Source organism: Bison bison, unplaced genomic scaffold, assembly GCF_000754665.1.
Source record: "Bison bison bison isolate TAMUID 2011002044 unplaced genomic scaffold, Bison_UMD1.0 scf7180017864148, whole genome shotgun sequence".
Classification (NCBI taxonomy): domain Eukaryota; kingdom Metazoa; phylum Chordata; class Mammalia; order Artiodactyla; family Bovidae; genus Bison; species Bison bison.
Genome location: NW_011494720.1, coordinates 7,737,467 through 7,765,227, shown reverse-complemented (window position 1 = coordinate 7,765,227; position 27,761 = coordinate 7,737,467). Strand labels below are relative to the sequence as shown.

The 27,761-nt window shown below is 45.4% G+C and overlaps 1 protein-coding gene across 1 annotated transcript in view; it reads right to left on the bottom strand.

Annotated features, from left to right (window-relative positions):
- The window catches only part of TULP4 (tubby like protein 4), a 198,260-nt gene that overhangs the window by 54,602 nt on the left and 115,897 nt on the right, over nt 1-27,761 (bottom strand). Inside the window, 2 exon segments of the mRNA XM_010840910.1 lie at nt 3,651-3,812; nt 12,727-12,855. Coding sequence (XP_010839212.1) covers nt 3,651-3,812; nt 12,727-12,855 — 291 coding nt within the window.

Below are 27,761 nucleotides of genomic sequence, written 5' to 3'. Positions count from 1 at the left end.
GAGGCTGAAGCCCAGCAAGAGAAGAGGAGTGCAGGAGCCCAGGGCGGCTGCTGGGAGATGACCTTCAGCCAAGGGAGGAGCCCGGGGAGAAGATGTTCCAAGACCCCAGAGCCCGGGGGCAGGCAGCTTGAGAAGATATCGGGGGAAGCTGGCAGGATAGGCCAGCAGTCCAGGACTGGGTCCAGTGGGAAGGGCAACTGGCTCGGGGAGGGAAACCGCAAACGCCGAGACGGAACAAGCCCTGTTTGATCAGGGTCTGCGCTGACTGTGGAAACACGTGTTGCTAACTCGCCTCACCGGCACATGGCTTTGACATCTGAGGTCCCTTAAAAGAAGCCAAACACAGTTGGCGCACCCAGACCATCACATGCCTCTCGAGGGAGCTGTGACAGAGAAGGGGCAACTGAGACAAGAATGGGACAAGGCCACCAGCCTGAGACGTCCTCTGCAGAACCCTGGTCCCTGCCCCAGAGGACTGGTTCTGCGAGCTGCTTTCTTGCAGTTCTCCCAGGAAGGGCGGAAACTAGGGAGAGTTTTCTTCTGGTGCTTTTCTGCTCAAAACTGTGACCACAAAATTCTTTCTTCATTTAACCTAAATTTGTCAGCTCCAAGTCTGAGGCTCTTTCCTCTGTCCTGCTCTTGCAGGCACAGATCCTCGGTGTCCTCTGAGGAGAGGGGTGTTTGACCCGAGACACAGACTGGATCGCCTGCCAGCACGCCTACCTTTCCTAATGGAGACACACCTCAAGTTCTCCAGAGCCAGCTGAAAGGCTCCGACAGTGAGCGACACTCGGCCAAGGCTCAATGCGAGTTGGCTGCGTATCTGTAAATGTTTATGTCTGAAGAGCCACAGTGTCAACCCACCCAGACCACCCCCTCAAAAAACTGAAAAAAAAAAAAAAAAATATATGACAAATAGGAAAATACTAGATCTCAAAATCACTTGTTTGTAAAACAGTACTGCTTGTATTTTAAAGAGTTAACAGGAAGCAGCCTAGAATCGCATCACAATCAGAACTGTCTCAAGATGAGAGAGTAACAATGACATATATACATGACCATGTGTAAAACAGATAGCTAGTGGGAAGCTGTTGCACAGCACAGGGGGCTCAGCCTGGTGCCCTGTGATGACACAGAGGGGTGGGATGGGGGTGGAGGGAGGCTCAACAGGGAGGAGATATATGTATACTTGTGGTTGATTCACGCTGTTGTCCAGCAGAAACCAACAATGCAAAGCAATTATACTGCAACAAAAACATAAATTTAAAAAGAAAGATGTGGCGAGGGGTGGGGGGGCATCCCAGAGGCTGTTTACATCAAAGACAGAAGGTTATTAACTACATTACAAACACTACACTGTCTTCATACTCTTTTTCCATGAATAATTTTGAAACCAAGCAAGAGATATGAAAGAATGACCGAGACAGAGGGAGGAATGTTTCAGTTCAAACATGACCCACAGAGCATCCATTCATTTCTTCTCTGTGTTGAATTCCTCCAAGGTCGGCAATATTTTTTGAAAGGCCATGGAGCACTTTGCTCAAATGAAACTTCATCCATTAGCTCCAAATACAGACCGACAAAAACAGTCATCTAGACTGAGGCGTGGGCCAGGAGCCCAACCACCTGCAAAGCTGCTCTGAGGTCCTGCCGACCGGCCAAGGGAACCAAGTCCATGGCCTCAGCCGGGCTTCAAAGCCGCAGCCCATCTCCACTCCATCCTGCCCACGCTGTCTGCTACCTCAGCAACCACGCTGGACGCAGCACATGACGCCTATGGGCCTGCCTCCTGGAGCGGCCCAAGGCCCTCAAAGGCAAGCGGGCATCTCACCCACTGTGTCCCCCGCATCTCCAGGCCCCATGCCTGTCACACTCCAGGTGTGCAGTCTGCTGGGGTCATATGGTTGGCACAGCTCACGGGGGACCGAGACAGGAGCCTCACGGTTCCATCACTCTAGGCGAGAGAAGAATGTGAAGCCGAGACTTCCTCTGACATAGTCTGAAGTGCCTGCACATGTGTTCCCTTATCTGGTCATTACAAAAGCCCTGGGAATTAGGCAGGAAATAATTCACACCCCTCTTCACAGAGGAGGAAACTGAAGCAGGGAGAGGTTAAATGCCTGTGTGCGAGGTCACTCACTGGGCCACGGACGCAGCTTCTGAGCAGACAGCAGAGACAGCAGAAGCCTACAGAAATAAACCAATGCGATAAATAAACCCAAGTGCTTCACAGAGAAACACACATATGCTACTGGGTAATCAGATGCCTCTAGGGGAGGGTGAGGGAAGAGACTCAGAAATTCAGAACAGACTACCTTTTGTAATTCTCACAACACAAATTTTGAGAAAAGGAAAAAATATTGAACATTTTTACTTGAAAAAACTGTAAATATGAAATACACAGTGACTACATGCAAGCAATTCATTAAAAAAAAGTTCCCCCCAAATTTATGGTTTCATATTATACTTTACCAAAATTAAACTGAAATCTTGAGTGTGAAATGTCCTGGCATTTAATGGATTCTGCTGTACTTGGAAAACACAAGTTTTATATTTACAAAGGTTTTACTTAAAAAAATAAGTAAATAATCAATATATGATTTTATTAGGTTATTATATATTGTCTTATCATGAATATAAAATAGGCACATTAAAGGAAAATTTGAAATCAGGTTTTAAAAATGACCCAGAGGCGTATCGGCATAAAGTTACCACCTCCTTGCGACATTCTGATTAATTTCCTTCCAGTTCTTTTTACAAGATGGGTAGTTTCCTTTGGTTGTTTTATGATGTGGTACTCACACCATACATACAATTTCGTTATCCTGGCTTTTTTCTTAACACTATATCACAAGAGCCCTTTCAGATTATACATCATCTTTATAACCACAATCTCTAACTTACTGAACTCCAATATGATCTTTCAAGTGGTTATACCACGGTTTACTTAACCATTTTTATACTAGCAGACTGCTGCCAAACTTTTACTATCATAAATGCTTTAATGACTACAACTTTTATTTTCTTCCCATTTTGTTTTAGATAAATTCCTAAAGCATATTACTAGATCAAAACAGATGATAATTTTTAAGACCTGCTTAAAAACTGTATTAAATTTTTGCTTCCTCAAAGATATAATGCATATTATTACGGGCAATGAATGAGAATATGTATTTAATTAAACTCTTATGAATGATCAGTAAAATCATCTATATCACTTTTTCTGTTAATAAGTGAAAATATACCCTCACTGTATAATTTTGCTTTTTTCCCCCAGAACACATACATGGTGGGAACACCATGATTACTGACAAGCTGAACCTCTTTTGTGAATAATTTATGTCCATTATCCATTTATTAATTGGCTCTTTCTGTAGACTTTAAAATACTTTTGTATGAGTATTTTGTATAATTACATTCTTAACTCTGTTTACAATACTGACGGGGAATATTATTTCCTCAATCTATGGTTCACACAAAATTTTTGTGTCGGTTGTTACTTGGGCAAGCTCAGTGCTCTTTTCCTTTGTGACTCTTCACGAGCCTTTTGAGGTGGCTCTTCCCCACCCTCTCCCTGTGTTAATACTTACTGCCTTTCCCCCTTAGCTCACGCAGTTTGAACATGACACATCGCGTGCAAGAGGTGTTACCTGCTGGTCGTCAGGCGTCCATATGCCACAGGTGATCTGACTTTCCAAGTTGATCTCAGATGACCAGTGTCTTTGTCCACTGACAGAACCAACCAGGACAAACCCATCTCGATATGAGATCAGTGCTTGCGTCCCATCGTGGCTCCACGTGAAATCGCTCACCTTTGGGACACACAGACAAAAGGAGTCAGCTTGTAATCTGAAAGGGAAAGCACTATCTGTAGGCATTACCTGAGCCTTTGGCTAAAATCAAGATGGCCTTAAACAGACACTATACTACGTTGTATGTATTTTAACAGTAATATATAAAAGACACTGTTTGGAAAGCATACGCCAGTGCATGCTAAGGGCTTCACACACACGTTACTTCATCAAGCCCATGATAATACCTCCCACAGAGGACATATGTAACTCCTCCCTGGTCTTACAGAGTGGCCAGTGGCAGAGCCAAGACCGTCCCAGGGCTGTGTCCCAGCATCCTTGCATTTAAACACTGTTTGGGCTATGGCCTCCCCATTATATTAATAGATTCTCCATCAATGTCTCTTGGTCACTTATCAAGAAAGCAAAGGTTATGGATGGTTTCTGATCATATGTTTCTCAGTCTTGCTAACATTCCCACAATCAAAATGAGAAATAATCTAACCAGAAAACATTACTTATACTTGTGTGTTGAGTTCTATCAAATGCATTTATTCAAATGACCACATGTTTTTTTCTCTTAATCTATTACTGCAGTAAATTACTTCTCAGTTTTATGCCATCCTGCATAGCTACAAAAAGCCCAACCTGGAGATAAAGTATTGCCCTTTGAAGCTGAAGTTGATTTGCTTATGTGTTTGGAATTTCTACATCTACATCTATATACAGGAGTGAGTCAAACTCATGGTTTTTTTTTTAATGTCTTTGTTTGAATTTATTAGGGTTATGCTGACCTCTCAGTTTGAGATGGACGGTAGTCCCTTTTCTTCCATGGCTGGGAAGAATTTGTATAAACCAGCCTGACCTGTTGCCTCAAAGGCCAGTGGAACATGCCTGTGAAACCATCTGGCTCTGCACTTTTCTATGGGAAGATTTTTAACCATTGCTTCACTTTATTTAATAGTGTTAGCACCAGTCAAACTTTCAAGCTTTTTACTTCTTCTTCAGTCAATTCTATTACAAAATATTTTCAGGAATATGTAAGTTCATTTAAGTTTTCAAAACTCTTGGCAAGTAGTTGTTGATAGTACTCACTATTCTTTTAAATACCAACTTTACTGAGCTATAATTTATATGTAATGAAGCTCCCTTTGGCAGTCAATTCCCTACCCTCACCCTTGGTCTGAGGCAACCAATGATCTAATTTCTGTCACTAGCTGTTTATTCTAGGAACTTTGCATGAACAGAAGCACACAGTATGCTCACGTTTGTTTATGACTGGTTTTACTGAGAGTAGTAACTTTGAGAGTATTCTGAACTCTTGTGTGCACCAGTAGTTCATTCCTTTTTATAGATGAGCAATATTCTATTGCATAAATGTGCCACCACTTATTCATTTCTCCAAATTGATGGGTATTTGGGGTTGTTTCCAGCATTGGGTTATTTTACAAAACTGCTGTGAAGATTCATGTGCAAGACTTTTTGTAGACATATGGTTTCATTTTTTCTCGAGTAAATACCTAGGAACGGAATTAATTGCTGGGTCAAACGTAAGTGTATGTTTAAATGCATAAGAAATTACCAAACTTTTCCGAAGTGGATAAACCATCTTACACTCCCATTGGCAGTGTGAGCGAGTAGGTCCACACCTCACCAACACTTGATGTTGCGTCTTTTATTTTAGCTATGCTAGGTATACAGTGGTAGGACACTGTTTTTAATTTTAATTTAATTCCTGAATGACTAATATGCTGAGCGTCATTTCATGTGCTTCTTGATTATTTGCACATCGTCTTTTAGACCCTACCTGTTCACTTTCCCTGCCATATATATTTGTATATCTGTTCATGTTTACCTATTATAAATATATACATACATATGTAAATACACATACATACATACATTCACACACATATACATGTGTCTTTTACTTTACTTTGATGTAAAAATTCTAGATACAATCCTCTATCAGAATATATGCTTCAAGAAATTCCCCCCACTCTGTACCTCGCCTTTTCATTTTCTTATCAATCTCTTTCAAAAAGTGAAAGTTTTAAATTTTGATGAAGTCCAATGTCAAGTTTTCTCTCTTATGTTTCAGGTTTTTTGCATCCAATCCAAGAAACCTTTACATAACCCAACACTGCAAACCCAAGTTTTCCAGAAGTGTTATTTAGTCGGTAAGTTGTGTCTGACTCTCTGCGACCTCAAGAACTGAAGCATGCCAGGCTCCTCTCTCCTTCACCTTCCGGAGTTTGCTCAAATTCATGTCCATTGAATCAGTGATGCTATCTACAATTTCATTCTCTGCTACCCTCTTCTCCTTTTGCCTTCAAATTTTCCCAGCATCAGAGTCTTTTCAAAGGAGTCAGCTCTTTGCATCAGGTGGCCAAAGTATTGGAGCTTCAGCTTCAGCATCAGTCCTTCCAATGAATATTCAGGGTTTATTTCCTTTAGGATTGACTGGTTTGATCTCCTTGTTGTCCAAGGGACACTTAAGAGTCTTCTCCAGCACCACAGTTCGAAAGCATCATTCTGTAGCGCTCAGGCTTCTTTATGGTCCAACTCTCATGTCCATGACTATTGGAAAAACCACAGCTTTGACTATATGGACCTTTGTCAGCAAACTGATGTATCTGCTTTTTAATATGCTGTCTAGGTTTGTCATAGCTTTCCTCCCAAGGAGAAAGTGACTTGTAATTTCATGGCTGTAGTCACTGTCCACAGTGATTTTGGAGCCGAAGAAAATAAAATCTGTCACTGCTTCCACTTATTCCCCTTTTATTTGCCATGAAGTGGTGAGAATGGATGCCAAGATCTTAGTTTTTTGAATGTTGAGTTTTAAGCCAGCTTTTTCACTCTCCTCTTTCACGCTAATCAGAGGCTCTTTAGTTCCTCTTCATTCTCTGCCATTAGGGTGGTATCATTTGCATATCTGAGGTTGCTGATACTTCTCCTGGCAATCTTGATTCCAGTTTGAGATTCATCCAGCCCAGCATTTCGCATGATGTACTCTGCACAGAAGTTAAGGGTGACAATACACAACCTTGTCGTACTCCTTTCCCAATTCTAAACCAGTCATTTGTTTGAAGTTTGGTTCTAATTGTTGCCTCTTGATCTGCATACAGATTTCTCAGGAGACAGGTAAAGTGGTCTGGCATTCCAGAAGCATATGCTTTTACATTTATGTCTATGTTTCATTTAGAAGTTAATTTCTGCACAGAGTATATGGTAAGAATCAAGGTTCTACTTTTTAAATTTTCAGTACACATATTCAGTTTTTCTGCACCATTTGTCAAAAAGACTACTCCCAGTATGTCAACTAGACTTACTGTGGTGATCATTTCCCAATAGATACAAAAACTGAATCTTTATGTTGTACATCTGAAATCAATATAATGTTGTATGGTATCATACTTCAACTTAAAACAAGACTTTTCTTCCCCTTACTGAATTACGTACGCATCTTTTATTTACCTTTGATTACCTTGTAATCTCTACCTTATCTATAGTTATGTTCAACTTTTCATTCATAAAATTATTTTAGGTTTTATCTTTCTTTCTCTTACTCAAGTCTTGCCAGCAATTTATCAGTTTCATTGATTTGTTAACAAAGAACAAATTTTGGGGGATTGAACCTGGGCCCAGGCAGTGAAAGCACTGAGTTCTAACCACTGGACCACCAAGGAATTTCCAGCAATTTCTTATGTTTTTGTTATTAACTTCTAACCCATTCAGAAATTACAGTCTGTAATCATGACACCTACCAATCAAAATCTGTTTTTGTTTTATTAACATCCTAAAATCCAGGGTGGCAAACTATGGCCAGTGGGCCAAATCTGCCCTGCCACCTGTTTTTGAACAGTCTAAAAACTATAGTTTTAAAGGATCAGGGAAAAAAATTAAGAGACTATTTTGTTATACGCAAAATTATATAAAATTCAAATTTTAGCATTCATAAACAAGCTTTTAATTTTATCAACAGAAACTTTTCTGGTTTCCTTTCTTGTTATACAGTACTTATATAACATCCTAAAGTGTGATTCCTAGTCCACAAAGCCTAAAATATGTACTATCTGCCCCTTCAAAGAAAAAATCTGTGAAACCTTAGAACATGATCAATTTTTGTAAACATTCAAATGATCCTTGGTTCTCTAATTGGTGAATTCAGAAACTAAAAATGTCCATTAGGTCAAGCTTGTTAACTGTGTTGCACAGATTTTCTAAACCTTTGCTGATTCCTTTTGTTGTTGAAACCTCTCAGTATATCAATGAATTTATCAATCTTTACTTTCAGTTCTATCAATTTCCTTCATGTGTTTTGATATTATTATTAAGTACATATATATTTAAAATATCATCTTAGTAAACTACACCTTTTATCATTATGTGGCAGCACTCTACAAACTAAACATTACTTTCTATCTTTAAGTCTATCTTATCTGAAGGTAGTATTTGCTATCCCAGCTTTTTTTTTCTGGATATATGCTTAATATATTTTTTCATCCTTTTAAACTTGTACACGTCAAGGTTCAGGTATGACTCTTAATAAAGACATGGCTATGTTTTTAAAAATGCAATCAGTCAAGCATCATCTTGATTGGTGAAGTCAGTCCATTTACATTTATTCTAATTAGTGGTATTTTGATCCTGTTTCTATCACCTGAATTTACTTTTTCAGTTTGTGTGTGCGTTAGTCGCTCAGTCGTGTCTGACTCTTTGTGACCCCATGGACTGTAGCCCACCAGACTTCTCTGTCCATGGGGTTTTCCAGGCAAGAAGATTGGAGTGGGTTGCCATTTCCTTCTCCAGGGGATCTTCCTGACCCAGAGATCAAACCCATGTCTCCTGCATTGCAGGCAGATTCTTTACCATCTGAGCTACCAGGGAAGCCATTTGTATTACCTTTTATATCTTTTTTAACCTAAAAAGAAATTGGTATCTATGATTTTCCCTGTTGCTTATACTTGGAAATGTTCACCTCCTTTCAAATTTGTAGCACTACTAGATTTATCACATTTCAGATAATAATAAAATAAATGAACAAACACAAAAAAGGACATGAACTTTTTGCTGTTTCCCCAGACGGAGTTATAGGTTGTCAGCAACCAGCATGTTTCCATTACGACCATGGCAGAACTGTGTGAGATAACTTCTCGACCGCTCATCTGAAGTTACTGAAAAAATGCTGTTTGCTTAGGAAAACTCGGAATTTTGGTTTCTCCGTCCTTATGTTCCAACCAATTAAATTATTTAGTTTTTCTTAAGGACCAAAAAGATTTTTGACAGACAACACATTAATTCTGCAATAAAATTTAGAAGTCCTTTCATTTTGCAATGATAACACTACTTATTTACATGCGGTTTAACTCATTTATCTTTGTATAAAAGGAGCAGTTTCTTACTAGAGGCTAAAACATATAGCCAGTGATAAGTCGCTTCTCTGAGATACCAGCAATGTTACAATCACAAAAAATTGGTAATACAGAATGTTTATCGGAGAAGGCAATGGCAACCCACTCCAGTACTCTTGCCTGGAAAATCCCATGGACGGAGGGGCCTGGTGGGCTGCAGTCCATGGGGTTGCTAGGAGTCGGACATGACTGAGTGACTTCACTTTCACTTTTCACTTTCATGCATTGGAGAAGGAAACGGCAACCCACTCCAGTGTTCTTGCCTGGAGAATCCCAGGGACGGGAGAGCCAGGTGGGCTGCCGTCTATGGGGTTGCACAGAATCGGACACAACTGAAGCGACTTAGCAGCAGCAGCAGCAGAATGTTTATAGAAACTAATTGGGAGTATTAAATTAGGTCAGCACAGAGTGATAAGTCTATATCAAAACTGGGAAAACAGAACCAGGGGAAAGGAGTTCCCCGTGCTCTAATGGAAACAAGCAGAAAGCCCTTCTTTGCCAGTCTTTCTGAGGCAGAGGCTGCTGCATTCCTGCCCTGATGAAAGCGAGCAGCCTGACAGCCCCTGCCCAAGGCAGCCTTTCCTCAGTCGCCCCGAGACCTGTGCCTGGCACAGCCGGCCTGTGACTAATACTATAACATAATGCAGGCAACGCCTCCAGACTCATTTCTGAAATAAAGGACTCACAATCGTTTCCTGAAAAAAGGAGTGATAAAGCTTCACTTGGCTTCTGCCAAATGTTTGGTTACTTCATGACAATGAAAGGCACACTACATAACAAAGATCACCTGTCATTTCTTCTCCAGAGTCTCACGGCTCTCTGGGCAGACTTCAAGGACAGGCCTCCTCCCCGCAGGCACTGCTGCCAGCGCACAGCCCTTTGCTCCCTCCACCAGTGAGTCATCGTCATCGGAGCGTGACGCTTCTCAGACAAGACATGGCCCCAACAGAATTAAAAGCAACTGAAACTCCCCAAAATGCAAGCGCTTAACCATACTTGCTCAGTGGGTTCTGAGGTTTGCAGAATCAGAAGGCCCAAGAGCAAAACTATATAAAAATCTGGATCAGATCACAAGATACAGTGGTTACTTTGGATCAACCTGAAGGGCACAGGCTTTTGTGAGATTCTAGCTGCTTCTAGATGTTCTCTGGTCCATGGAAGCCCATTCACCTCCAGCTCTGAAGTCATCCTCTCTCATTTCTAAAACCCTTTTTCTGTAGCGAACTCTCAATGAAAAGAAAAGCCAAGGGATGACGTGGGGGCAGAGACCACACAGCTACCACCAGAGAAGGCAGAAGCCTCGCTCCTCATCACCAGGACACAGTTCGGCAGCACCCTGGGGCTGATGGTGGTGAAGCCTGAGCTCTATGTACATACTACGAGCACGTGTGTTTCTGCTAAAGAGAAAACAGTTTATCGTCTGGGAACAAGACAGAGATTTGGAGTCAACCCTGGGTTCAAAAACTTCCCCGGGTGAGTTACTAGGCCTCCATGGCCTGAGTCCTTTTCTTTGTTAACTCAGAGTAACATCTGCCCAGCAGGGTTCCTGTGGAGACTGAGGGAAGGCCAGCACCAAGTGACACCCCGAGGTCCCCCTTGCTGCCTTTCTCTGAGTAGTGCTTTGAAGACCTCGTGTTGGCCAAGGCAATCGCTGGGCCCTTCTAGGGAAAGAGTTCACACTTGAATGGATGGGAGAACAACAGCACTCTAGAGACCTTCATGGGCAAGTTCAGAGAAATCTGCACTAGATAGAAAGCCGTCAACAGTTGCTGCTTCAAGGCCTGAAGCTGGTCTCTGGTGATGACTTCCTGGTGACTGTTTAAGGGCAGGTACACCCTGGGGTTGAGGTCTTTGGGTGTCGGCACCTCACAATGCTTCAGGCACCATCACAACTCATGGGGTCAACCACCACGTCCAGATGGTGTCAAAACATTTTCTGTATTTAATCCTATGTAATCCTCTGAGTAGGGTGTCCCTGGTAGCTCAGTTGGTAAAGAATCTGCCTGTAATGCAGGAGACCCCAGTTCAATTCCTGGATCGGGAAGATCCCCTGGAGAAGGGATAGGCTACCCACTTCAGTATTCTTGGGCTTCCCTGGTAGCTCAGTTGGTAAAGCCACCTGCAATGCGGGAGACGTGGGTTTGATTCCTGGGTTGGGAAGATCCCCTGGAGGAGGGCATGGCAACCCAGTCCAGTATTCTTGCCTGGATAAACCCATGGACAGAGGAGCCTGGCGGGCTACAGTCATCGGGTCGCAAAGAGTCGGACATGACTGAGCGACTGAGCACAGTCCTCCTAGTTATCCCTGGAGGCAGATACTGTTACAGTCCCAAGTATACAGAAGAGGAAACTGAGGTACAGAAGTGAAGTGTCTCCTACAAGGAGTCATGACTGAGAGGCTGACTCCAGAGCTCACACTCGTGACCACAGGTCTACCTTCTGGTGACATGAACTTCTCAGGGCATGGAGGTCTCCACATTTGTGGCTCTATTTCAGGTGAGTTAGCAGGCACAGGGTGGGTGCCATCTCTTCCTTCTTTCTCTCACAGGGGGATATAGGAAACTGATAAGGCCTTCTTAGAGCCCGTCAAAATTAGTACATTGACCTTACCAACTAAATAAACTCACAAAAACAGAACATTGTGCTTTTACTGGGAAGTAGGTTTGCCTCCTGTGATGGTATCTACGAAGTTTCTCAGCCTAACAGTAACTGCTGATAACAGGTTCATTCCCTGCAATTTTCTGTCACTTCACCAGTCTGAATCTCTCAAAGTTGGTGAGCTCGTAGCTTATTTAAGCAACAGCTGGGAGGAGAGATGGTAAGAATCTGTTTCCTTGGAAATGTACAGGCAGTTGTGAAGACTATCCCTACAGAGTCAAACAGTCTAAGAAACCCCTCGTCAATAAGGTCCCGTGAGGACTCTGGCCTGGCAAATCCTCGGGTGGGACCCGAGTCATTATGCATCTGGGACGGGAGCTCCATGCAGCCGTGCTCCCGGGGAGAAAGAGCCAGGGTGGCGCCATCAGCCACCGGAACACACCAAGGGGTTTAAAGCAGCACAGCTCGGCGGATATCCCGGGAGCAGTGGTTCCCCACGAAGCGGAGACAAACTGGCACCGGAAAGGAGGGGCTAAGAGCCGACCACAGGTGGCCCCCCTAACTGGAACCCGACAGAGCGAGGGCTGAAACTCGGCCTGAGGAGCAGGTGCTGAGAACGGCACGCGGAGTTCCCCACGAGAGCACGCGGAACATGACAACGTGGGGAAACACCTTTGCAGGGGCGCAGAGACGCCCGTGCCAGGAGCACTGCAGAGGGTTCGAGTCAACAGGGAAGCACGACACTGATGGTGCAAAACGACTTCGCAGACTCAACTGAAGCTCAGAACGTGGAGATTCTCACGACAGCCGCAGGCTGGAAGAGACGGAGGCGCCGTCCTTCCCCTCCAGAGGAAGCTCGAGGAGCAGGCCCTGGCTTCACTCACCCGCCTCTGTCCAGCCCCAAGGTGCCTCCCACTGCTCACCTGGGCACCTCGGTCATTGACCAGCTCCACAGACCACCGGCCCTCGTACTGGATCCATACGAATATCCCGCCATCCGCGTCGCATGTGGCCAGCTTCTGGTACGGCTCGTTCCACCTCACCAGCACAACCTGGAAGACGACCAGGAAGACATTTACTGCAGGGAAGGAGCCTGTGGGCAAGGAAGCCATTTACAAAGTTATCAGACCCAGAACTAAAGAGAAAGTGCGGTCAAAGAAAGGATTCAAGGAGGACGGCAGGAGGGAGGAGAGGGCTGGGGGGCAGATCAGCAGAGGGAAGGATGGATGTGTCTCAGGGACTGGCCCACGTGTCAAGACTTCCTGACAAACAGCGGGCATCTGAGCAAACCATAATAAACTCCAGCACGAAAAACGGCCACCACCATGAAAACAGAGAGCAAGCCAGGGCCTGCCTGTACCCGCCCTGCCTCCCGCAGCACCAGGATTGCTCCTCTGATGGTCCCGTGTGGTGGGAAAGCAATTTTCTCAAAATTCATTGTGTATCTGAATCGGAGGCTCTTTATTTAACATAGAAAAAAAGAAAAGGTGGGGCCTATTTAATCTCATTTTTTCCCCTAAGTGAAACTTTCTATGTCTTTTCCAAGACTACCTTATTTCCAAATAGTTCAGCATCTAAACATGCCAATTTGGAAAAAAATACACAGCAGAAATAAGTTGCTTGTGATTTATCACAGAGAAAAGATGAAGAAATAATTAACTTCAAAACTGATGCATGTAAGAACTTAATTTTTAAATTTGATAACTTCTGAATCTGGACAAATCATTTTCATCTTTCTCAACTATCACTCCCTCAGCTAAAGGTGGACCCTGCTAGGTGGTTGGTGGCATTGGCCCTCACAGAGCCCAGTGAAACCTGCAAGGACACGGGGCTATCAAATGGTCGAAAGAAGACATAAAACCAGCACCTGGGGTCACTGGGGGCAGGTTCCAGAGTGTGGCCTGACCCGCCCGTGCTGGTGACTGAGATTTCATTCATTCAGCTCTTTTTTAAAACTCTGCATAGAGAGCTGAAAGGCTGCAATCTTCTGAGACCTGGCCATCATCAGCCAATCTAACCTAGTCAGTGGCCCCCATGCCAAACGGATACAAGCTCTCCATGGATGCAGGCACTGCCCACTGCCTGCCACTGGCCCATCTGACTTTGTCCCTCTGCCAGGACTGCCTGCCTCGCTCTGTTTGCAGCTTGGCAGGTGCTGCCCTCACCACCCACCCCCCAACTCCTGTGCCCACGGATCCAGGCTCCCTCCGACATGGAGCCCTGGCCACCTGAGGGATGGGTGGAGGCACCCTCGCCTCTGAACACTGATGCGCAGGAATGCCGCGAGCGTGCCAAACAGCCCCATGTAAGTTATGAGTCTCATTCGGCTATAGGTTTGAACAGTGGCTGAAAACTATTGCAAGTAGGTTATTTTCAACTCCCAAAGGCATTTTAACAACAGCCAATAATACTGACTGACTGCCTATTACCAACTGTTAGGTTGCGAAGGTAGAAGTTAAGAAATCCTGGTCCGTGTGGAGTTCAGTTCACTGAACAGACATCACATCCTGCTCTATATGCAGAGCTGGGAACATATGACAGACAGGAAGTGGATGGTGAGGAGCAACAAATCCAGACCCATTATCTTAAAGTCTAGTTTCTAAAGGGGCTTCCCTGGTGGCTCAGCAGTAAAGAATCTGCCTGCAACTGGATCCCTGGGTCGAGAAGAACCCCGGGAGAAGGAAATGGCAAATTGTTCCAGTACTCTTGCCTGGGAAATTCCATGGACAGAGGAGCCTGGTGGGCTATACAGTCCCCTGGGCCACAAAGAGTCAGACACGACTGAGAGACTAAGACTTCCACTTTTAATTTGTTCTAATTTTTAAAATTCTGTATTTAAATTACTGATCCAATTCTTAAATGTCTTTAAACGTATCAAATGTGTCATAAAATTTAGAATTTCCAAGCAGCCAACTTCATAAACTTCTTTCAGACCCAGTGGTGCCTGGCCCGAGCAGTGCTCACCACAGCGTGCCACAATCTGGTCCCCGAGACACGCTCACCATCCAAGCCCACAGCCACTCGTGCATTTCAGAACAGTGACGGGAGGACCAGTGTGACTAATAAGAATGTGATCGCTTTTAAACTATTTAAGTTAAATACGGTAAACATTCGTCTACTATAGTCTTCCTTGCTGCTGCTGCTGCTGCTAAGTCACTTCAGTCGTGTCCGACTCTGTGTGTCCCCATAGACGGCAGCCCACCAGGCTCCACCGTCCCTGGGATTCTCCAGGCAAGAACACTGGAGTGGGTTGCCATTTCCTTCTCCAATGCGTGAAAAGTGAAAAGTGAAAGTGAAGTCGCTCAGTCGTGTCCGACTCTGTGCGACCCCATGGACTGCAGCCCACCAGGCTCCTCCGTCCATGGGATTTTCCAGGCAAGAGCACTGGAGTGGGGTGCCATTGCCTTCTCTGATAGTCTTCCTTACAGAATAGTATTTTGATGACAAGGCATCATCATTCAGAAAACAGAGGCGAGTCACATTTTCTATACTTCTGCCTTTTTCCTTTAACATGCATTGCCACATATGGTTGCATATTTAGTTATCATCATCAGTAAAACCTCTCCTTGAGAACAGCCTGCATAGTCACAGCATGACATGGACACAAAAGAGCAGAGGTAAAAAAAAATATTTTACAGTTATTTCTAACATTAAAAATGTCTTGGTCTTGTGGTAACACTAGTGGTTGTTGGACAAACAAAAAGTTCACAGACTCGACTTCATCTTTTCGTAATTCCGGATGAGTTGAGACTCAGCAGTTAACAGAATGCAGCCCCCATCTACACACTACTTTGCTGGGAGTGTAACTGGTGTAATGGAATATAGGTGGTTGCTCCCCTAAATTAAGAGAAATCTTTCCAGTGACTCTTGGTTTAAAAATAAAGTTTTCAAAGGCAGTGTTGTTTCCCTGGGTTAGTTTTCTCATTTCCTCTCTCGTCTGTGATTCTGAGCCGTCCGTCTTATCTCCCGGCAGCTTATTTCCTGTTCTCCCAATCCCTCCAGTCTGCCTGGCAGAGTCAGGACATACCAGAGTGCTGAGGAATTGCCGAGCGAGCGGGGCCAGCTGGGTTCTCAGTCGCCCAGATCACACGGCAGGGTGCTGAGCAGAGCCCAGAGCATTCCATGGCAGAGCCTTCCTTCCCTCTTAGAGGAAGATGGGGCTCCTCTTTGCTTTGGGCACAAAAGAGCTCCAGCATTAAGGATGTTAGGTGAAGCGTGCATTCTACTGAACAGACAGAATGTAAGTCAAGTTTTGACTTAGGTCTTTGATTATTCCCCCAAAATGCTAGCCTGCCAAAATAAGATTTCTATTGTTTTATAGTTATTCTTAGCAATAAATACTTATGGAGGAATATTAAAGGCAGAGAAATTCACAGTAAAAATGCAATGCAGGTCTGTAGAAGGCCTCTTTGGGCTGTTCTGTAATGCCCTCAATAAGTCACTTCACCTTCTATTCCTGGCACTATTTTTAGACAGAACAAAGCCCTAGTGTCAGCTAATCCACCTCAAGGATGTTCATCTTTTGAGACAGGAACCCTTCAAATAGTGTCGGTAGAAAAACTGATGCTTTTGAATTGTCATGCTAGAGAAGACTCTTGAGAGTCCCTTGGATAGTAAGGAGATCAAACCAGTCAATCCTAAGGGAAATCAGTCCTGAATATTCACTGGAAGGACTGATGCTGAAGCTCTAATACTTTGGCCACCTGATGCAAAGAACGGACTCATTAGAAAATAAGATGCTGATGCTGGGAAAGAGTGAAGGCAGGAGGAGAAGGGGAAGACAGAGGATGAGATGATTGGATGGCATCAATAACTCGATGGACATGAGTCTGAGCAAGCTCCAGGAGTTGGTGATGGACAGGGAGGCCTGGCGTGCTGTAGTCCACGGGGTCACAAAGAGCTGGACTCGACTGAGTGACTGAACTGATGATTCAAAATGTTCCATTCTAAAACAAGGAGTTAACCTCCTATATCTGGAAGAACATAGACAGACTACAAAAACATCTGATTCTCAAAACAGCCTGGTACCTGGAGCAGGCCTTCTCATCTTCACTTTACAGAAAAGGAAACAGGTTCAGGGAGGTTCCCTTGCCCACAGCACCCAACTGGCGGGAGGCAGAGAAAGGCTCGGAACCAGGCACACTCATCCCTGGTTCTTTGTGTCTTCCTAATTACAAAATGAAGTCAGGCATAATCATTTTAGGAGCCTATTTTGGGGGAATACTGATTCATGCTAGGAAAACGATGGTATTTGTGAATACTTGATTTTTAAAAATTAGAATGCTGAAATATCTAGTCTAGAACTTTTGACCATCCAAAATGAGCTATAAAAAATTGTTCAGAAGGGCTTCCCTGCTGGCCCAGTGGTAAAGAATCCGCCTGCCAATCAATGCTGAAGACACGGGTTCGATCCCTCGGTTGGGAAGATCCCACACTCCGTGGAGCAACCAAGCCCATCTGCCACAACTACTGAGGCCCCAGTGCCCTAGAGCCCATGCTCTGCAACAGGAGAAGCCATTGCAATGAGAAGCTTGCACATCGCAACTAGAGAGTAGGCCATGCTCGCCACAACTAGGGAAATCCCGTGCGGCAACAAAGACCCAGCACAGCCAAAAATGATCAATAAAAATAAATAATTTTTTTAATGTTGAGAAAACTAGAAAAACAATCTTGGGGCAGAATCAGGAGACATAAGCACAAATGATGAGAAGTCCGTGAGAAGTACGTGAAAGAGAACTTTCTAACAAGGAGCAGGAGCACTGCCTATCCGTGGAAGGGGCTGTCTTCAAAAGGAACCTGGAACGCTGGAAACAAGAGGCGGGACAGCCAACTGCCAAGGGTACCTAGGAGCAACTCATCTAACCGGGGTGGGGCAGGGGGACTACAGCTAGGGGACCTCCATATTACTATCCATCCAACTCTGAGATGACAAATCAAAGTTAAATATGGCCTTAGCATTAGTGATGTTACCGTCTCAAAAAAAAAAAAAAAGGTTGATTTAAGCTCTTAAGCATCTACCAAGTGATAAACTGCCACTAAATTTGCCAAAGGGAAATTCAATTATTAAAGTAGTTAACTTGGCTATTTGAATTAAAGTTTTATATATTACATATTATTAATACTCTTTGTCAACCAGGTGTGTACTTTAGTGATTTATAATACACTTAACCTAGTAGATTAATTTTCAAGATGTTCCTCTCCAGCTCTCAGAGAAGCTAAGACAGCTGGATTCTCAGCATCTTGCTCTTTAAAATCCCTATCTCTCAGTCCAGCACACCGAGCATTCAGTCAGGAAACAGCACTGCTCCAGGCACACGGCCAGGCTACCAACTGAAGACAGAACCTCAGCTCACCCACCGACAGGCTGACGCTGACCCCAGCCAACAGCAGGCCTCTCAGCTCCAGAGAGCAGGACACAGCCGGAACCAGGAAGCTTCTCACTGACCACAGAAAACCCGAGTGGCAGTCTGCTCTCTAACACCCTGCAGCTTCATTGTGTCTGAAAAAGGAAGTCAGCCTAGACCATTTCTGAAGATCCTTCCAGCTCTAATACTTTGACACTGAATTCTATTTGGACAAGTACTAAACAAATACGGCATACCTACTCCTAAGTGCAGTATCCTACAAAACTTAAATACTGGTATATTTACCACCCAAGAAAAAAAATCTGGCACATGGATCATGACATACCACCTGGTAGGAGGGTGCATAATTGATAGGAGGGGGTGCAGCTGAGCAAATACGTTATCATAACTTGATTCAGAGTCTGACATGAAATACAAGTTTCTTCCTAAGTGCTTGCTTATGATTTTTAAAACATGAGTGATGTTGCATTTTAAGTAATTAGTTCAAGAGTTACAAATAGAACTGCCTTATGACCCAGCAATCCCACTGCTGGGTATACACACTGAGGAAACCAGAATTGAGACATGTGTACCCCAATGTTCATCGCAGCGCTGTTTATAATAGTGAGGACATGGAAGCAACCTAGATGTCCATCAGCAGATGAATGGATAAGAAAGCTGTGGTACATATACACAATGGAGTATTACTCAGCCATTAAAAAGAATACATTTGAATCAGTTCTAATGAGGTGGATGAAACTGGAGCCTATTATACAGAGTGAAGAAGGCCAGAAAGAAAAACACCAATACAATATACTAACGCATATATATGGAATTTAGAAAGACGGTAACAATAACCCTATATGTGAGACAGCAAAAGAGACACAGATGTATAGAACAGTCTTGTGGACTCTGTGGGAGAGGGAGAGGGTGGGATGATTTGGGAGAATGGCATTGAAACATGTATAATATCATATATGAAACGAATAGCCAGTCCAGGTTTGATGCAGGATACAGGATGCTTGGGGCTGGTGCACTGGGACGACCCAGAGGGATGGTATGGGGAGGGAGGAGGGAGGAGGATTCAGGATGGGGAACATGTGTACACCTGTGGTAGATTCATGTTGATATATGGCAAAACCAATACAATATTGTAAAGTTAAAAAATAAAATAAATTAAAAAAAAAAGTTACATAAAAACCGAGTCTCTATGTATAGTGACAGTTAATTTTATGTGTCAAGTTCACTGTGCCCCTTTGGATTTTGGAGGCTACATGTCCCTAATTTGGGTGTGACAATCTGGCCTGTTTACCTAGTAACCCCAAAAGCTGCTGATTTTGAGTGGGGTCCAGAAGAAGAGAGAGCTCCTCATGGATCAGGCCACCGTGTGACCTGCTCTGTGCCCCAGGTCACATGATCCAGCAGATCCTGTGGTACCCAAAGCATCAGTGTCAGAAAGGGATGCTGCCTGGAGCCTTTGGTGGAAGAATCTCATTGCAGGCCTCGGGGTTTGGAGCACAGCCCTGCCATCCTCCACAGACAACAACTCTCCTTCTGAGAAACAGCTCTTGGCCTGAAACAGACGGAACACTTAACCACGGGCCAGCAAGTCTCCATGAGACCTGAGCTGCCCATTAGGACCTGGGTATTACCTGACCACCAGCCATAAGTTAAAATATCAACATTTTGGTCAAAACTCATATGTATTTTTCCTTTTTAATCTTTTTTCTAATCATGGAAACATACACTAAGTAAAACTCAAACATTACCGAAGTATATAAATAGAAAATGAACATTTCTTGAAATGCTGTCTTAACTATTTGGCGCACATTCCTTGAGATTCGTATCTCCTGTTCCCTGGCGAACAGACCTGCATGACATCTTAATCCAAATAAATGTGCATTCACCCTCCTCTTTCTAACAGCAAGTTTCTCACATCACCTCCCAACTAGTTGGGATGTGAGAAACCTCCCAACTCCCAACCTCCCAACTCCATTTCCTGTCATAATCTCTGCACACATTATTACCTTGCCTTCAAATAATTTCCTATTCCTCTATTTTGTACTTAAACTGAACCACAAACTCACGGGCTGCTTCTGCTGTCTGTCCCCACATCACAAGACCCAGGTGCCTGGGAAGAGCAGCTCCTTGGTAAAAAGTTCGTGTTAACCAGCCAGGACTTACTCAGGAAAGTGACAGGAGTCCTCCCCCGAACACACCACTGACTCATCTTCATAGAGTCCCTCAGGGTCCTCCCGAAGGTCTGTCCCACCAGAGGGGTCCTCAGGGATCCGGGAACTGACTCAGCCTCCAGTTAGATGAGAGACCCACCACAGGGGTGAGTTTTCCAACTTTCTCGGCGGGCAGCCGCACAAGGGCACAAGCCAGCCACTGCTGGCCACTCGGCCTCGAGACACAGAACGCACACGAGGACCAGTGTCATGTGAGAGCCACAGCAGAGCTGGCCTCCCACGGGGGGCTTTTCCCGCCCGAATTAACCTGCACCTGCTCCCCACCTCCTGCTCAGCCACCCCACACTGTATCTCAGTGTGGGGCACAGACCCAGCCTGAGGATACTGCCTGATTGTTGTCTGAATGGATTCCAAGTGGAAAAGTAGCGCACTCAGGGATGGAATTACAGACTGGTGTTTAGTTTTGCTTTTTTATTGAAATACAGTTGATTTACAATGTTGGGCTTCCCTGATAGGTCAGTTGGTAAAAAATCTACCTGCAATGCGAGAGACCCGGGTTTGATTCCTGGGTCAGGAAGATCTGCTGGAGAAGGGATAGGCTACCCACTCCAGTATTTTGGGGCTTCCCTTGTGGCTCAGCTGGTAAAGAATCTGTCTGCAGTACAGGAGATCTGGGTTCGATCTCTGGGTTGGGAAGATCCCCTGGAGAAGGGAACAGCTACCCACTCCAGTATTCTGGCCTGGAGAATTCCATGGACTGCACATAGTCCATGGGGTCTATAAGAGTCGGACACGATTGAGCAACTTTCACTTTCACTTACAACGTTGCATTAGCTTCAGGTGTACAACAAAGTGATTCAATTATACACATACATGCTCTTTTTCAGATTCTTTTCCTTTATAGATCATTATAAGATATTGAGTATAGTTCCCTGTGCTATATAGTAGGTCCTTGTTGGTTACTATTTTATATATAGTAGTGTGTATATGTTACTTCCAAATTCTTAAATTATCCCTCCCCCCTGCCTCATTTTTTTCTTTTAATCAGTTAGCAGATAGCATTGACTATAGCTATTGTTTCAAAATTATTTATATCACAAAAATTAAGTAAAGAATGGATGTCTGTGAGAAAATAGAAAGGAAAACAGTATAGTTTTGTACTGAAAACCACAGTCACATTAAAATTAACTGAACTTTCTCTGACTTCGCAGTTAAGGGAAGGAAACCAGAATTTTAAATACTCTTGTTAGAAAATCCTTGGATGCATCTCACTGTACATTTGGTTGCATTTCAACTTTTCCTGAGACATAGTTATTATGAAGATAACACCATATGGAAGGAATGAATCATCTGTGGGAGGTCAACTCAGAACTGGGTTTTGGGCGATGTTTGTGCTTTTGAAGCTCAAGGCAGCACAAAAGAATTCTATTTAACTTGTCCTCAGAGCATCCCTGGGAACCTTTGCAACTTTCTCAGTAAGTCAGGGAACGTTCTCGTTCAACAACATACATCCAAGTTTTATCCAAAGCCTTCCCATGACTTCTCTCTGAGCCAGCATGAAGACTCAGGCTCCTAAAAATCATCCTGAATACCACACTGCTTTTGAAAGATTAATTTTAACCACATTGTGGTACAGATTGAAACACTTCTACAAAACCAGATGGTCACAGAGAACTATAAAGAAGTCATATCCATTGAAAAAAAAAAAAAAGAAAATAACAGAGTGAGGAGGTGCAGTCTCCACCTACTAGGGTGACTCCAATGTACAGTAGAAGTTAGAAGACAGCACTCTAAGTGAGCTCAGTGAGAAGCCCAGGCTCAGGTGAGCTTTGGACTGTGGAATGAGTCTCTAGTCTGCAGTGCTCACTACCTGCTGAACGCTGGTAAGGCCTCACCCACACCCTCGGCCCAAGGCTCCACCACACAGGGGTCCTTGGAGCACCTTCAAATGGAAGGGCCCAGCACAGCTCCGGCTCTGGCACTCGCCATTGTCTGATACCTTCTGTTTAATTCTTGGGTTGTGGGAGACACTTCACACGAAGACCCAGAACGTGCACAAAGAATGAAAGTGTGAGCACACGTTCACCAAGCTCTGTCTGAACGACAGGTCAACCTGAGCCACCACTACCTGCAGCTGTTCTCTTCTCAACTGAGAGGCCTACCGAGACCTTAGCTGCTGCTTGCTTGCTTGCTTCAGCACACAGCCAAGAATACCATTCTGTCCCACCAATGGTTCCTTGTGAGGAAATGAAATGCCATCACTCTTTTACGTTACACAATGCACAGAAATACACAAAATAAATATAGCTTAAGAGGGTGAAAAGCCCTGCTGAGCTTCTTCTCGAACTGAAGTATGATTTTCACACTTTGAAAGGCTAGAATAGAAATTCGGCATTAATAACTGCATACAAAACTACTACCAAGAGGATTTAAGTCATTTTCAACGATGCAATTATTTACAAGAGATACTGAGGTGGCAGACTGCAGCATTAATAGGGATATGACACTGGGTTTACACCCCAATTAAAATGCATAGGACACAGTGGAGGAGCCTGAGGCACTTCATATATTTATTGAGGATTTGCCCTGCGCCAGACACACGCTGGCGCTAGAGAGGCAGCCAAGTCTGGCACTTGGCTCACACGCTCGAGAAGCTCTCAGGACTGGGGGGCAGGCAAGCAACTGTCCAGCCACCGGCTCAGTGAGGTGCTAGGAATGCTCTATGCAGAGGCTTCGTTAGCACAGGTCTCAACAGGAAAGGCATTTTCAGGTGTCTCCAACCCCCAGGGCCAGGGCACTGTTAGCATTCCCTGCAAAAACACTAATTATCTAGAATTCCTTCAAAAGGCAAGAGATTTCTGCCCAATACTCCCTTTTAGAGTGAAAATTGGGGTGGGCTTTTTGCCAGCTACAAACAAAAAATTATAATTATAAATTCCCCAATATATTTGGCACTTGAGATTTCCACTTCAAATTACTTCTCAGTGTTTCATTTTCTGTGCATATGTGCCTCTGCAGTGTAACTTACCACTAGATCTCAGTCAACAGCCTGAAATCCCTGAAATGTACCTTCAGTTCTTTTTAAACCTAAATTCCTAGTTAGTAACTCTGTATTTGCATTTAGTTCTATGTTTCCATTTACTAAAGTTCAACTATTTTCCATCTTGCTGAAGATCAATTATTCTACACATCTCTAGAGCCTGTTGGCAGATGCAAACATAACATTCTTTGTGAAGGGAATTACCAAAGGCAACGTGAATGGTCAAAGAATCCAGCCACTGTTTTACTACCCTGTAAAAACAAGAGTCAACTCTATTCCATCATGAGTACTGCTAACCAAAAACAGGGCACATGCCTTGCCAGCCCCTGGTGAGTCGCATGACCTGCTGAGCCTTGGTTTGCTCAATCTGTAAACAGAGGTGTTAGCACGTGACCAACAGGACTGCTGCAAGAGCAACTGGAGAGAAGAGTCACCACCGTTCGGTTCTAGACTTGCCATCATCTCCTGAGTTCTTCACACGTCACCTCCCTTAATCCTCACGCAAACCCGCTATGGGTAATGAGGACCATCCTCACTGCAAAGGTGAGGAAACTGCAGTTTAGAGGTGCTCATCAGTTTCTCTCGAGTCTCTTAGCAAGTGGAGACAGACTCAGCAATGACCCTGGTCAGTCAGACCCCAAAGCCTGTCTTTATCTCTGAACTGCCTGCCTTCCTCTTAGAGACGATGCATGCAAGTCTGGGGCCAGGGCCTGGATGGGACAAGTCCCACAAACAGCATCCACAGTAGTGGCTGCTATTAAGAAGCACATCAGTTTTTAATGCTGGTGAGGAATCCTCAGCCCCGAGAGTGGCCTGGGCGTCATATCCCACCCGTGTTCTCGTGAGCAGTAAAAACCCAGCCTCCCACCTCCCTTCCAGCCCCCAAGCCCCTGCTTGCCCTGGGCCTGAACCATATCCTCTGCACCCCCTCGCTCCCTCCCATCAGCTCGGCTAGGCAGTCTCCCAAAGCCCACCCCAAATGGGTGCATCCGAGGTTCACCCTCTACCCAGCTCTCAGCAGGGAGAAAGCACACAGCCCCGGAGGCGATCTGAGCCCTTCACCCTGTGTCTCTGGCTGCAGGAGTGGAGCTGGACCCCTCGTCGAGTTTGGCCCCACTCACCCCACGTCGCTCATCCATCTCCCCTGAGAGCCCCTCCTTCAGTGAACTGTTCCAACCCCCATGCAGCAATAAGGATCATTCCCGTGCAATGACTCAGACCCCATCTCAGACTCTGCTTCGAGGGCACCAAACCAGAGATGCTCTGTAAGTGTGCAAGATGAGAAACTTGGTCAGTGGCTCACAAAGTCCTGCCCCAGGTTCAGCAGCACAGAACCACCTGGGAATTTGTGGGTAAATGCAAATTCTCAGGCTGCCGAAGACCAAGTGATCAGAAATTCTGGGTTGAGCTTTTGGCAACCAGCAGAGTCTCACAAACCGGTTTGGGAGCTCACCTGGGCCCTGAAGGCAGGGCAGTAGTGACACCCAGGGACTGGAAAATGCTTCAGCTCCAGGTGCACCTCCTACCAGGAGCTCCAGGAAGGGCACTCGCGAGAGGCCTGAGCAGCAGGAAAACACATACATGCAGACAGACAGACAGACAGACACACACACACACACACACACACGGGAGAAGGCAACAGGGAGAGAGGGCCTCTGCGTGTGTTCAGAACTTATTTCTCCAGCAGAAATAGGAAAGGTAAGATTCACTTTGTAAAATTTTTGGTAAGAGCAAGGGATTGAATTGGAAAAGGGTGGCCATTTGCAGTTAAACTTTACACAAAGTCAAGAGAAGTCTGGGTCTTCACATTTACAAGGCTGAAAATTCCTGTTGTCCAGTGGAAGCCTGATCAACAGCCCCAGGGAGACTGCAGTCACATGGCTGACTCCTGACCATTTTGAACATGAGGTCATTTTTCAAGAGGACAGAAACCATCAACCAAAGACTCTAGTGAAGAAGAGCACATGGCCCACCTTGGAAGGAAAACATGCCAGCACGAGGCAAAGAGAGCTGTGGTCCTGACCACTTGGCAGAGGCCTTGTTACTCCCGTGGAGTCTCAGGACTGGCTCAGGGCTCGGCAGGCAAACCCCACAACCACCTCCCACTGACCCAGCAGCCCAGCCGCAGGTGCCCCAGGTGTGCCCAAGGCAATCCGTGGGGTGTGGGGAGATGGCAAACAAAAATGTTATTAATAATATTTAATATATGAACTACAGTGCGGTCCCCTTTCCCAGACTGGGAAAGGTTACCCAGTTGAGATATGACAGGCTGGGCCCCGGCGGGGAGCAGGAGCTGTACGGGCCCTACACGCCCAGGGCTGGGTTCAGCGTGCACCCAGCGTAACTAAGCCAGCCTCACAGAGAGGATGACCAGCTTTGAAAGGACACTTCCAAGGAAAACAAAGGTGAAGATAAAACTAATTATGCAGCACAAGCACAAACAAGAAAATGGCAGGACTGACATTTTTCCTACGGTCAGAATGGGTCTTCACCAGCCAGAAAAGTATAGGGCTGATCCAGACAGACCTGACAGGACATGGCTTCCATGTGTGTATAAAACATATATGGATACTAAACACGTAAGTATGTGTATATGTCAGTGCGCCAGTTGCTCAGTCGTGTCCAACTCTTTGTGACCCCATGGACTGTAGCCCACCAGGCTCCTCTGTCCATGGGATCCTCCAGGCAAGAATACTGGTGTGGGTTGCCATTTCCTTCTCCAGGGGATCTTCCCAACCCAGGGACTGAACCCACATCTACTGCACTGGCTGGTGGATTCTGTACCACTGAGCCACGAGGGAACTTCACCAGCTCCAGGCCTGGGCAATCACACCACGTGGTTAGCTACATCCAAGACAGGAGGAGCCTGCCCACCGTGAGCCTGGCATGGAGAAGTGGTGAAGCCTTTCCCCCACGTGGCATTTACCAGGGGTGATGCGCTGGCTTCACAGATCAGAGTGGCCAGAGACTGCAGGCTCCCCAGGGTTGGCCCGCGGGCCCAGTGAGGGAGGTGGGAACCTCGGCTGTCGGCTGGGGCACCTGGTACACCCGCATGGTCATCACCCAGATGAGGGTCAGGACACATCCCCCCAATGCACGGCACATGCTGCATGCTGGAGAGTTTACAAGGAAGGAACTTGAGAAACGGCAGGAGCACGAAGGACTCTGACCCGCCCTCACCCTTCTCCCCCAAAGCAGCCCCTCTCAGATTCTCATTTCGGAGGTGGCCTCCCTGAACCTGAGGGATGGAGTGCCAGCATCTCCAAGGATGGAGGGACATGAGAGGGCTGGACAGACGAGGCCTTGCTAGGTCACCCCAGTTCCCTGCGCTGAGCCAAGGCCCTTCTGTCATGTCGTGTTCCCACCACCCTTCCCCTCATCAAGCCAGGACCAGACACGCAGGATTAAGCACGGCTTCATGGCTCATTTCCTCACGATGGCTCTCATCTCATGTAACACTTAAACAAATGTGCAGACTTTGTGCTTGTCTCTCTCTTGTTAGGAGACCCAGCTGAGAACGGAAGATGGGTACAGGAGACGCTTACTCCTCCTCGACCCACTAGCCTGCTGGAGCCAAGGGAGTCAGGCCGGCGCGAACCTAACCTGGACAGTTTTCTGGGTCTCCATCTGCCCTCATCAACGCCTAGCGTCATTCTGACTCAAAACATTCAAAATTTCATGGTATATGAAAAAGCAGGAGGTCATCGGTGTATTTCATACAACAAAATAAACCTAGTCTCCATAAACGAGGAGGACAGGATTGCCAACCTAACAGAAGCAGTATTACAGCTCCACGTGGGCCCCGCGTGAGCTGGTTCTGCAGATGAGGACAAGGGCCGAGGCCACGCATTAGCCAAGGGGGTCTACATCTTAATGCAGTCACAAAGAACGTCCCAAAGCCCATGGGCTTGTCTCCTGGTTACGCCTCAGACCGGAGGGGGCGAGTTGGGAGCTGATGGGGATTCCAGTGTCGGTGCCAGCATCCACGGCAATGGAGAGAGCAGGGCCGGGGAAAACCAGGAAGAGCTGTTCGAGGTTTTGTAGATAATTCATTGGCCTAAGCCAATGAATTCAGTTCAGTTCAGTTTAGTCGCTCAGTCGTATCCGACTCTTTGTGACCCCATGAATCAGAGCACGCCAGGCCTCCCTGTCCATCACCAACTCCCGGAGTTCACTCAGACTCATGTCCATCGAGTCAGTGACGCCATCCAGCCATCTCATTCTCTGTCGTCCCCTTCTCCTCCTGCCCCCAATCCCTCCCAGCATCAGAGTCTTTTCCAATGAGTCAACTCTTTGCATGAGGTGGCCAAAGTACTGGAGTTTCAGCTTTAACATCATTCCTTCCAAAGAATCCCAGGGCTGATCTCCTTCAGAATGGACTG